Source organism: Takifugu rubripes, chromosome 15 (genome assembly GCF_901000725.2).
Source record: "Takifugu rubripes chromosome 15, fTakRub1.2, whole genome shotgun sequence".
Classification (NCBI taxonomy): domain Eukaryota; kingdom Metazoa; phylum Chordata; class Actinopteri; order Tetraodontiformes; family Tetraodontidae; genus Takifugu; species Takifugu rubripes.
Genome location: NC_042299.1, coordinates 6,363,431 through 6,376,166, shown reverse-complemented (window position 1 = coordinate 6,376,166; position 12,736 = coordinate 6,363,431). Strand labels below are relative to the sequence as shown.

At 42.3% G+C, this 12,736-nt stretch overlaps 1 protein-coding gene across 2 annotated transcripts; it reads left to right on the top strand.

Annotated features, from left to right (window-relative positions):
* Positions 1-464: 464 nt before the first annotated feature.
* Positions 465-12,330, top strand: trim37 (tripartite motif containing 37). 2 transcript variants are annotated; one of them, XM_011611171.2, is made up of 25 exons: positions 465-718; positions 1,449-1,524; positions 1,900-2,001; positions 2,081-2,121; positions 2,323-2,439; positions 2,801-2,888; positions 3,047-3,169; positions 4,251-4,374; positions 4,960-5,027; positions 5,220-5,344; positions 5,626-5,676; positions 5,966-6,047; positions 6,121-6,197; positions 6,419-6,598; positions 6,694-6,808; positions 6,884-7,075; positions 7,254-7,381; positions 7,469-7,551; positions 7,966-8,163; positions 8,976-9,284; positions 9,554-9,697; positions 9,892-10,090; positions 10,163-10,254; positions 10,358-10,468; positions 10,772-12,330. In XM_011611171.2, exons 2-25 carry the CDS (start codon positions 1,504-1,506, stop codon positions 10,816-10,818), a joined length of 2,817 nt encoding a protein of 938 aa, XP_011609473.2. In that variant the 5' UTR covers positions 465-718; positions 1,449-1,503; the 3' UTR covers positions 10,819-12,330. The 2 variants fall into 2 exon arrangements, with proteins under 2 accessions (XP_011609473.2, XP_029704476.1); XM_029848616.1 differs by having other exon boundaries at positions 10,716-12,330.
* The last annotated feature ends 406 nt before the right edge of the window (positions 12,331-12,736 follow it).

The following is a 12,736-nucleotide window of genomic DNA, read 5'->3' as shown; positions in this document are numbered from 1 at the left end:
GTTAAACCCTGTTTTCATGTTAACATTTTGCCTTTTCTACAGTTTTGTGCCTTGCACCCTGGATCAAAAACACACACTACCCAAGGACATACTACCAAGCACAGAATTAGCGTTATAAGTTGTGACATGATTGTGAAAACATCTATTCATTTGAATACTAGTATTCCTCATTGAATACTAAAAATATGACAGGAAGTTGCAGGTATGGCAGGTCCGCATGCACAATGACATTTGAGTAAAGTTCCTTGTAATAGTGTCCCTCAATTATGTAAAATCTACCAAGAAATTAATTAATATTTATAGTTTTCTTTTATTATTATTTAATTAATTAATTATTATTATTCTGAACCGCTTTATTGCAATCGAGGGCATAATGGGCCAATCCACGAGATGGCGGTAATACGTCTCAATCTCTCAGACAGACCAGGAGAAAATAAATCAAGAGAAGAAGAAACGGAGCTATTTGATTGGTGGATAGAGCGACTTCTTTAGAGCAACTGCAGCTGCTACTTCATTAATTTGATGCTTAACCTTTTTGTTGTTGTTGTTGAGACACAAACGTTTTGCGCTAATTAGAGCATTATAGCTTGACATATATAAATATTAAAACACTGATAGATAAGCGCTGACACCTCCCGTGGGCTATTGTAAATAATGTAGCTTCGCGGCGTTTTAGCCGTTTGTCAGGTGTGTCAGACGAAGACGAGTGTCTGCAGAGGTAAAAGCCGTGCAGCAAATTAACCATTCTGTAGAACATCTTTTCTTTTTATGTCGTTGACGTCCGTGTGCTAATTATTGTTATCTAAGACGCTCTCCATCATATGTAGCTATTGTTCCGTTTTGCCCCCGGGGGTTGGTTGTTATCTAGTAACTGTTGGGCCTTTAATTTTGACGCTACTGCTGTTACAGAGAAAGCTAGAAAACTGCTCAAGTTGTATTATCTGGGGTGCAATTCGACAAATATAAATGCCAGTTATACACGTTTATTCTTAAGGTAACAGCTTTATCCAATACAACCCCCTTTGCAATCCCAGGAAAATGTTTAAAACTACTACAAAAATAGAAATGGTGCATTCACAAAACAAGAAATGGGACAATGAAATAAAAGTCCTTTTTGGCAAGATGTGAGCATTTAAGTTCTGCATAATAACCATGACTTCTATGTTTCTCATCGAAAGACATCTATTCTGAGATGAAAACCCAGGTCAAGATAAATGATGGAAACCCTAGAATAGTATAAAATGACCCACTCTGTGAAGCAATTGCCTAGAAAAACACTTTATTTTGAAAAAGCTTGGACATTCAGTATAAGTAGACATTTTTAGGGTCAGTTAGAAATAATAGATTTTTCCAGTTCTCTTCTCCAAGCCGGATGTGAAATGCAAGCAAACATACAGACGTCTGTGTCTTCTTGGATTGTTAATTCAACATTTGTCTTTCTTTTTTAGACCTCTGGCTACTGCTGCTGATTATATTCTGGATAACAAACTCAAACTGGCTGAAATGGATGAACAAAGTGTTGAGGTACTGACAGCAGTACAGTTGGTGAAGGGTCAAAGGCTGATCTTTCACCAACTGAGTGTTACTGAGTTCTCTGCTGATGAAAGCAGGGCCGTTGTGCTTGCAGCAAAATTTAAGTTTAATGAGGCTGTGGAATATTGAACTGGGCAAAAAGGTTAACTGATAAGAGGTGACAACATACACTTAAGTTCAAGTTTGCCTTTGTTCATAGGCAAAGACACACAGAAATCTGAAGAATGTTACTACATTAGCATGTTTTTTTAGGTTTGTAAATCATCATTGTTTGAGGATGTTCATGTTTGTGCAGTGCAACAGTGGACCAAATTGTGCTATTATATAAAATTAAAAGTCATCAGGTCATCTTCCGTTCCTGTGCAGAGTATTGCTGAGGTGTTTCGCTGCTTCATCTGCATGGAGAAACTGAGGGATGCCCGTCTTTGCCCTCACTGTTCGAAGCTTTGCTGCTTCAGCTGCATAAGAGTGAGTCTCCCTATTAGGCAGGGATGATATTGTTCAGATCCTGTAAATAAAATGCTGTCTGTCTGTCTGTCTTTGACAGCGTTGGTTGACAGAGCAGAGGGCCCAGTGTCCACACTGTCGGTAAGTACATGCAAACTAATATCTGTAGCTTTAATCCTACAAGCTATTCGGCGTTCATTAATTTAATTTGAAAATATATCCAGCGGAGTAGTTACTTGTCAGTGAGCGTGTCGATGAATGTTTAGCAGGTTTCTGTCCTTTTTTTCTGTGTGCAGAGTGTATTGTATGTAGCATTAACGTAATGTTGCCGTCAATATTCAGGGCACCGCTGCAGCTGAGGGAGCTGGTTAACTGTCGATGGGCTGAAGAAGTCACCCAGCAGCTGGACACCCTGCAGCTCTGCAGTCTCACCAAGCATGAGGACAATGACAAAGACAAGTGAGGACCTGCTCCTGCTCTATTTTGTTGATTTCTCTTGTTTTGTTCAACACAGTGTCGCTGCTGAAGTTCAGGAGAGTTTTTGCTGTGCTGCTGGACAGGCATACATACACCGAGGTGGCGGTTCCATGTTGCTCTAAAGGAAATGGGCTGTATTTGTGGTTTTTAAAAACAGCATTTAAAGACCGTTCCAAAAGCTCTGCCAACATGTAGGACAACCACCAGAATACAGGAACGTGAGCTTTTGCTCCCACTGTGTCAAACAAATGTTCTCAATGGAAAAACCTTAGTTAAGGTTCGCTGAAAGGCTGCATGACCTTGAATGGAATTTCACTTGGGTTACTGTTGTGGTCCATCGCAGATGTGAGACCCACCATGAGAAGCTGAGTGTTTTCTGCTGGACATGTAAGAAGTGCATCTGTCACCAGTGTGCTCTTTGGGGCGGCATGGTAACGTCTCTCTTCAGGTTTTTCATGAATATTGGTTAGAACTGAATTTAGTAATAAGGAATTTGTCATAGCCTCTTTTTGAGATGTGTTGAACAGAAATATACTCTTCATATCTTGGCTCGACATAAACGAATATATTTGGTGTTTTGTGTATCCAGCATGGAGGACATACTTTCAAGCCTTTGGTGGAGATCTATGAGCAGCACGTGACCAAAGTGAAGGAGGAGGTCGCTAAGTTGCGTCGACGCCTAATGGAGCTCATCAGTCTGGTGCAGGAAGTGGTGAGGACTGCGTGCTGTGTTCATGAAACGCATATTTTAAATGACCACAGCCATAATTTGTTCTGTTTACATTCATCAAAGTATAACATCCTTCTCATTTAGATGTCTCCAAACGTTCTTGGAGGGCCACTTTCGTGCTAAATACCCGCAAACTCGGTTGAGTTCAACATTACATGATAATTTAGGAAACTTTTCTTCCTCTGCAAACATGAAGCTCTGTTTTTGAGCCATATGCTAAAATATTAATGGTATTTTATAAAATGTGCCTCTATCCTGTTTTTGAGGCAGCCGATATTATTTATCTTTGTTACATTTACACATGAACAAAAAAACATTTGTTGTTACCAACCAGGTTCAGCAACAAGTAGTTAAACACATAAATAAACTAAAATAAAACTATACTACACCCAAGTCATCAAATTCGAGGCAGGTAAGACTTTAGCCTAAGAGAGAAGTATATTTCTGCAGAACTAGTAAGGCCGCAGCCGTGTGTAAACATCTCTGCCGTGGGGGGGCATTAATGAGTTGGAGCCTCTCGCCAGCCTCTGGGAAGAAGCTATGGATCAGCCTCATACTGGAGGGGGGCAGCTCCAGCAGTTTGTTGCTGCCTGGGTGGGTGATGTCCTTCACGAGGTGTTTCAGGCTGCTGCTGTTTTCTGAGCAGTTTGCTCCGCTCTGTGACAAGAGGGTGAAGATACGCTTGAGCTACGTTGTCATTCCTTCTGTGTTATTATGCATTGTTTGTACACTCCCCAGTAGTCACAATGCCCCCGCACTGTCACGCGCTACTATTATTGTGGCAGATTGTTTCATTGTCCAGCATGGGCCTTTAGAACATTTTTGTTATCAGTTCAGCTCTAAGATCCTTCCAGATGGAAGAAATTGTGTTGAACCATTACACTTCTTTACACTTTAAAGAATGCTTCAATAGACACAGGACATCAAAGTAATACTGAAATTATATTTATTAGATTTGTAACTAAAGTATTGAAACTATGACATCCACTAGATGGCACTGACGAGCCTCTTCCTGCTGCAGTGATGTTTTGGTTCATCTGGTGTGTGTTATGTCATGTTTCAGGAGAGAAATGTGGAGGCCGTCAGGGGTGCGAAGGACGAGAGGGTCAGAGAGATTCGAAACGCCGTGGAAATGATGATCGCTCGTCTGGACAACCAGCTGAAGAACAAACTCATCACACTCATGGGTAAAATCCACCACTGCATCACTTTCACGGTTTAATGGGGTTAAACAATTTTTCACTCTGCTGCCTTTGTTTTAATACTCTTTTTCCATCTAAGTTTGTGTTTTCTTTGGAAACTGGTGTTTCCTCTTTCTCTCAAGTGCCAGCAACACTCTAAATAGTGACGATAAATCATTGAAGATGTAGCAAACTTCAATCGATAAAAATCACTCTGGTGTTTAAGATACTTTATGACGCAGGAATTCTTTAATTACTAGAGTAAACACCTTTTTTTGGTAATATCCCTAGTTTTTAATGTCTTGTTCATAAGTGGAATTCCTAAAGGTCATCTAATGTCTGACAGCTTTTTGAAACACCCTGCATCTGGAAATGCACTGGACAGATGAGTTTTCTCTCAAATTTAAGAGCCTGAACTCAAAATACACACATAGATTGGTCTTTTATATATCTATTTGTAATATTGGGTATGAAAAATTTATCTGGCCTAAGTGGTTGGATGCACTTAGAACTCACATGCTGCACAAACATCCACTTCAGGGCTGATATTCAGTACAAGTAATCTGAAAATAGAAATGTTCTTCTCACCAGGCCAGAAAACGTCCTTGACCCAGGAAACGGAGCTACTGGAATCTCTCCTGCAGGAAGTGGAGCATCAGGTTGGTGAACCTAAATTAGTCTTGAGTCAATACTTCTCTGGTGATGTTCTCATGTTCGCCACTTGTAAAAGTGTTAATTGTATTTTTTTCATAAAAAGACATGGCAATTGCTTTATTTAGGCAAATACAATTTGATATTTCGGTAATTTGTTGTGTCTGACGGGTTTTTTGTGTTTTGTTGGTGTAAAACAGCTTCACTCCTGCAGCAAGAGTGAACTGATTTCAAAGAGTCCGGAGATCCTGCTCATGTTCCAGCAGGTCCATCGGAAACCCATGCAGTCGTTTGTTACTACACCAGTCCCACCAGACTTCACCAGGTAACCACAGCTCATTATGTAAAAGCATTATTTCGACCTCCAGATTTCAAGCAATGAGCAATGCAAGTTGACCATCGTCTGTGAAGGCCGTGAAGGTCACTGATGACCTCTGGCTTAAGACTTTATACCACTTGCTTGAAAGATTGCCTGATGCATAGATTTGCTCATAATGTATGTTAGTTTAAGGCTGTCTGTATGGATGGAGCAGTAGCTACAAGCTGCTCACTAGCTAAAGACCAGTTTGTTTCCATGTGTGAAACCAGTCCTCTTTATGATCCCAGTGAACTGGTTCCAGCTTACGACTCCAGCACATTTGTTCTGGTCAACTTCAGGTAATTTCTTTTTTAGTTACTTTTGAAGTTCAGTAACACCTTTTTGAGTGAACTGTCCTTTCAAAGGATTGCTTAACCCTTGTGTGGTGTTCGGGTCTGTGGGAGCCGTTTTCAAAATTAATTAATTTTATCATTTTTCTTCATTTTTCTTTTAATAAAAAGTGAAAACGGGTCCCACAGACCCGAACACCACACAAGGGGTAATTGAATGAACAATTATTGGTTTTAATGTTTTCATTGAAGCTGTGACAGCAGTTTTTAGAGTGTGTCTCCACGTGTGTGTTTGTAGCACTCTACGCCAACGGGCTGACCCAGTATATAGTCCTCCTCTACAAATATCTGGGCTGTGCTGGAGGCTCAAAGTTTACCCGGTGAGTTTAATTTACCAATGTGTTCAAGGCTTTCCACTTGCAGCTAAACTAATTGTGTTTTACTTTTTTCTAGGATGGGAATGGGGTGGTACGGGGGAACTACCTGTCTGTCTTCCTGGAATTGTCTGCAGGTCTCCCTGAAACATCAAAGTATAAGATTGTTTTTTTCCGTTTTGTTTTTTGCTCAAAGTTAGAGAAGTCTGATTTCAGTGTCCAAAAGCCATATTTATTAAATGCACCCACTTATCTGTTAGTCAAGTATTATAAACGTTTCCACTGTTATCTCCTCACATATTAAACATCATGTAACCCTCGTCCTCAGTTGTCGACTCGCCTGTTGTTGTTTATCTGATGATGTTCTTCTGGTTCAGGTATGAATACCGTGTGGAGATGGTCCATCAAGCCTCCAGCGATCCTACAAAGAACATCATTCGGGAGTTTGCCTCTGACTTTGAAGTTGGCGAATGTTGGGGTTACAACCGATTCTTCAGATTGGACCTTTTGGCCAGTGAAGGTTACCTGAACATGCAGACTGACACGCTGGTTCTCCGGTGCGTTGACACAGATCAACATTGTTGTACATCCTCATCCACAAACGTCAATGTAGAGTCTTGAGTTTAATAGCATTTCTCATGTTTATGTGCAGCTACCAGGTTCGCTCCCCTACTTTTTTCCAGAAGTGCAGAGATCAGTACTGGTACATCAGCCAGCTGGAGTCGGCCCAGAGTGGCTACATCCAGCAGATCAACAACCTGAAAGAGGTACTGTGAGCATTTAGGTTGCTCTATAGCAAGATGTGATCAGTGTTCTGAACCTTTTTGTATCACTGATTTCAGAGGTTGGCCATAGAGCTCTTTCGCCGTCAGACATCACGGAGCTCCTCGCCTCCTGACCTGAAGCTGGCTGCAGGAAACACTTCCTCAGAAAGAGATCCTCGCACGATGAAGTGTGATGACGACAGCCAGACCACGATGAGCAACACTAAAAAAGGCGAAGAAGAAGAAAGGACGCAACTGGATGACTCTAATGTAAGACTGGCCATCTAGAGGTTTATGTCAGTTCTGTCACTGCAGAGCCTGTAGAGGGGCCTGGTGTGCTCTCCTGGAATATCAGTTTCATATTGATTGACAGGGAAAAAGCAAATGTTGGCTGATTCAACAGATTGATGTATGAATTTCTGTGATTGGGTCATCACTTTTTGTTTAGGAACTGTCTGATGGTGATTTGGACTGTCTGACGGAGGAGGAAGTGAACCCGCTGGATGGCAGCAGCACATCAGGCAGCTCCACTGCAACCAGTAACACAGAGGAGAACGACATTGATGAGGAGACGATGTGAGCAGAGCTGCAGCATAGCTAATCATCATTTTCAGTCTTTACAGTAGTCTGGGTGGCCTATGGTATTCCCATATCTTCACGTAGGTCTGGAGAGAATGATGTAGACTTCATTGGCAACCTGGAGACAGAAGAGGGAGAGCTTCTTGATGACCTGGCTGGGGCAACAGGTAAATCAAGCATACCCCCAACTTAGTTTCCATGATTTCCATTAGGAATGTACCTAGAAAATAATAGTAAATTCTAACAAATTAAAAAAGCTTGGCTGCACTCAGTCAGGTGACTTCACTACACCACACTAGGGTGTTTGCACTACTACTAGTGATCTAGTGGTGGGCCGCAGCAGCCCCTTCAGCATGTTTCAGTGTGTTGGTGTTGAAAGGCATGAAGAGGATGAGTCAGTTTTGGTGTGCTGATATAGAAACACTTGGTGTCTGTATGTGTGGGGGGTTTGTGTGTGTGTTTGTGTGTATTCACTGTGGAAGCCAGAAAAATGGTTCTTTGCTCTATTTGCTTTTTGGTCCAAGAGACATTTGGTATTCTGAAGAAAATATTAGGCTGACTCAAACAAAAAACTTCTTCAGGTGGATCCAGTATTCGTTGTTTACATCGCAGCGCTGGAAGCGGCGCGGCCGGTGGCGCTATCGGTCCCAGTAACAGCAGCCTTCTCGATATTGACCCGGTCATCCTGATCCAGTTGCTCGACCTGAAGGAGCGTAGCAGTGTGGAGTCTCTGTGGGGTCTTCAGCCTCGGCCCCCCGTTTCTCTGCTGCATGGCCAAGGTATGTTGACACCTGCACCAACCTAAACAATAACCTGGACTGGACACACAACACAGACGCCCTTGTCAAGAAGGGCAATAGCAGACTGTTCCTGCTCAGGAGACTGAGGTCTTTCTATGACTCTGTGGTGGGATCAGCCATCTTTTATGGGATAGCCTGCTGGTCCAGCAGCATCATGGACAGGGACAGTTGGAGGATGGACAGACTGCTAAGGAGGGCCAGCTCTGTCCTGGGATGTCCCCTGGACTCAGTGGAGGTGGTGGGAAACGGGAGGTTGATGGCTAAGCTGTCATCCATGTTGAACAACACATCCCACCCCCTACAGGACACCCTGACAGCACTGGGCAGCTCCTTCAGTGAGTGGCTGCTCCACCCTCGCTGTGTGAAGGAGAGGTATCGCACATCTTTCCTGCCGGCTGCTGTCAGACTGCACAACAAACATAATGGCCGCTAGTCTGCAGACTAGTGGACATAAATAAATGTCTAAATTGTATACACTCTCTGTACTATGTACAGGGATACAAAAGGCTGATTATCCATTTATCTTGGATTTATATATATATATACTGTATATATACACTGTATAGATCTTTTTTATATATTTTCTATTACTATTTAATTTTTTTTCTCTGCATGTTTTTGCTGCTGCTGTGCTGTAACTTTCCCTGTTGTGGGGCAAATAAAGGAATCTGAATATAAACAGCTCATAGTAAATCTATGCAGCAGATTTAAATATCCTCAAATAGAGAGAGGCCCATTCTCTGTGAAATCAAGCTTTGTCTTTTCAGCTTTGTCTTCTCAATTTTCCCCAGCCCACTCACACTCTCGAAAAGAGCGAGAGCGGCGGCCTCAAGTGGTGAGGCGGTCTGTTCCGGACTCGGGGGTGTTAATCCGCCTCAAAGCTCAGATGGCTGAAGTCCGCAGCAAGATGTCCACTGTAAAAAGTCAAGTGATGGAGGTCCGGGGGCCTGATGAGCCCAGGCCGGGCCCATCACGGGGCTTCGCTGTGGGGGAGGTACCCTCTCATCATGCCGATTCAGAGCTGTCAGCTTGTCATAAGCCCAGCGAGCTGGACCTGCTGGGGAGAGCAGCTACAGCCCGGTCCAGGCCCTGCTGCCCCGGTGAGCACTCCTTCACTCTGGACACACTGGGGTCTTTATTCACCCTCAGCTGCCCTTGTTGACACCATCTGAGGCCTGTCACTAACAAGCTCCGTCCCCATTCAACACACTACCTGATCATTAATAACTCTCTTTGAACGAAATGATTAAATAATTTACCCTCCTAGGGAATTACTCCTGGTCCCTCGGATATTTGGAGTGACTGACAAATATACAGTTTGTAATATTTGACTGCAGTTTCAGACTTTAACGGGAATTTCTGTGTTCAGCCAGGAAATCTTTGTCCCCCGTCCTGGACAGCAGTGGTTCTGTGGTTAAGAAGCGACGGAATCCAGAAGAGATGGAGATGGAGCTTAGAGGAGATGTGACCACAGAGCTCAGTCTCCCTCTGAAAGAGGGAAGAGGAGGAGATGGTCAGTCATTTTGCTGTTCTTGTACCTCCTGTGACTCGGCTAATTGTATTAGATTGAAAGTTTTCTCGTCATAATTAAAATAATTTTAAAATGTGGAGTACTTGAGGGTTCCAGTTTGAGATCACCCATATTGTTGCTAACGGTAGTTAGGTTTGTTGTTTTTGTAAAACACTCTTGCCTCATCTCTGCTTCAGCAATTTTGAAGGCCGACAGCACGCAGCTCCAACTTTTATCTCTTGGGAGTTCCTCGTCAGAACAGGCCTCCACCTCCAGTCAGCAGATCCCTGTTGACCAGCCATCCTATGGAGCTTCGGGAACCAGGGAGAGCATCTTCTCCCTGGCGGGACCGGGCTACGTGACACCCAGGCAGAACTGCAGCAGTCGCTCGCTTGGGTGCGTCTCAGATTAAAACTGTATGTTTTTGCCTCTCTGCTTCCACTCACGTGCACTTTCTTCCTGTCGCAGGGCGGCCATGTTGGACTGTGAATCTGATAACTCTGGAAACTCCCATCAGTCTTTGCTGGAAGGAGCTTCTGTGCAGGCACAAATAATTGAAGGTGAGTTTATTCAGTGCACCCAACTGCGCTATGAAAGCTCGTTTGCTACTTTAATTGTAATTGAAAGGAATAAATGAGCTAATTCATCATCTCTTGACATTAGATCCGTCGCCATCTGTCCTGGTGGCAGCAACAAGCAGTGACAGTGACAGTGATGATGAAGCTCTGCGCAGCAACAACTCTCGCTATGATAACCAGACTCCCCCATGCACAGGTAAGACCCCTCTCACACACCCATCTGAGGGGCAAATGTTTAAACTGAAGATTGATTCGTCCTATAAATGTTGAGCCCAGGTCAACGTGGGGAAATGGCTCTTTTTAATCTTTTTCATTAATGAATATATTTTACTTTGCATGATTTACAAGTCATTTGATAAAGGAAGGACGAAATCTGCTCAATGTGCTTCACGGATAACAGTGACAACAAATCTCTGACAGATATTTGGGACATGTATTTTCAGCCTGATGATAAAGTTCAGAAACAGCAGGTGAGTTTTTCTCCTTTTCGTTCTTGCAGGGGAGCAGCTCCTGTCTGACGACATGAGTCTGCCAGCCGACAGGTGATTCCCATCCGGATTCTGAAAGGCTGCCACATGGTCAGAGGTGTCACTGAGACTGAGTCTGTGGATGAGGTCAAGGAAATGTGTGTCTGCTCAGAAGACCATCAGCCAAACATTCCCCGTTTACACATTTTCTCACTTTCTCTGCGTAAACTGCTCTTGCAAATCTAATTTAACACAAAGCTGAACTGTACATACTCTTTTATATCAGCTTGCTTGCTGTGTAAGTCAGCCTTGTTCTGGGCTCTCCTTTTTCACAGCGACTCACATTTCTTCATTTAGCTCCCAGAATTGGTGCTAAAATTTCTCTTCAGCCATCTTCAGTGCAGCTTGTTGCATGGAATCCGCTGTGTTGATATATAGGAGCTTTTCTTCTCAATATCTTCTTTCCCCTCTGTGGATCGTCTTCTGAAACTGTTCTTGCATGCAAACTTGGTTGCACATTGCAGATATCATTCTGGTCATTTGTCCAAACAGGTCTGGATATAGAGCTACCTCATTGCACTTAATGCACCACAAAACAGGAATTCAGCCATTGTTCTGTTAATAAAAAACCCAGTTATCTCAGCCAAGAGACTGGTAATGATGAGTAAAATAAACAGGCTCACCTGTGGAGATGCTGTTAACAAATCTTTCTGCTCTAGTTTAAAAAGAAAAAAACTTGTTCACAACAGCAATCTCTCCGCTGATTGGGTGACGATCTCACCATTCTTCAGCAGCTTTCAGTGTCTGGCTTGTCCACACACAAATTGTCAGCAGTTCCTCGAGTTTCAAGACCGGAGAAATTGTTGTAATATTTGGAATCCTAAGCAGCGGATTTGCGTTTGGCACTTTTCCTTTTGGTGTGTTTTATGGATGGAGTCTCATCACTGGGAGAAAAAAAGATGTTATATTATATTTGCTACTTGAAAACCAACGATTTGATCTTGGTCTGATGTTTGCACGTGATTCATAGATGACCCCGAAGAGTGATGTTGTAGGAATCTCAATTCTAGTGTGTTTAAATAATTGTCTGATTTTACACAAGATCATTCAATAGTAATGTGATTTAGCAAACTGTCCCTCTCACTGTCGTCATGGCGACCAGCTTGACGAACTTCTCACAACTTTTCCTTTTTAAAAAAATCTCAACGGGGAGTTTTTACTAATCTGTTAATGTCGTTGATTTTTCTTTCCTTTGACTGAATCAGCTGAAATTTGGACGCTGCTTTGTTTCGTTTGAGAATCGACATTCCTTAATTAGCATTTTTAATCTTTTGTTGGGTCTACTTGACTTTTGGATCAATGAATCATTTTACATTTAAATGTGTTCTTTTGTTAATATTTAATTTTACAATGGGTAATTTCACTGTGCATGTCTGAACGTGCACGGTGATGGAGGCACACGTTGGGCTCGGCCAGAGTCTGGCTGACTTAAATTTGTGCTTGTGTCAAAAAGCTGCTTTTATTTTAAGTGTTGATGCACTGTCATTACTTGATGTCACGGTTACTTCTAGAATAAATAATCCTGAAAACATTCTGTTTTTTGTCTTGATTCATTCTGATGAAGATTCAAGGAAAATTGTCCTCATTGACTTGTCCAACATGGATTAGATTTGAGTTTTAGTGAAGCTGCAGATCAGCTGCCATAATGGTATGAAAAGAAAATTAAAAATCATAAATTTTGTATTCATGTTTTTTCCTAATTGTATCTTCCACATCAACTTCAGAGGAACTTTTTCAGTTATCTGTAATTAGGTAAGCAACTCCAATCACATGTGCTATTTTTTAAGTATTGTAAACTGACATTTAATCAGAAATGTGGCAGATTGAGGACCCAAGTAAATATTGTTCATCAGTAAGTTTCAGTGCATCAAAATGGACAAAACATTTTTAAATGTTTAATCTACAGATCATCCGGTCGGGACTGGTTCTGATAAGAT

Excerpts from the sequence above, each read along its gene's own strand:
- trim37 (XM_011611171.2), top strand. The coding sequence starts at position 1,504 with ATGGATGAACAAAGTGTTGAG. Across the intron at positions 8,164-8,975 it reads TTCTCTGCTGCATGGCCAAG|CCCACTCACACTCTCGAAAA; the intron begins GTATGTTGACAC and ends AATTTTCCCCAG. Across the intron at positions 10,255-10,357 it reads GCAGGCACAAATAATTGAAG|ATCCGTCGCCATCTGTCCTG; the intron begins GTGAGTTTATTC and ends TCTTGACATTAG.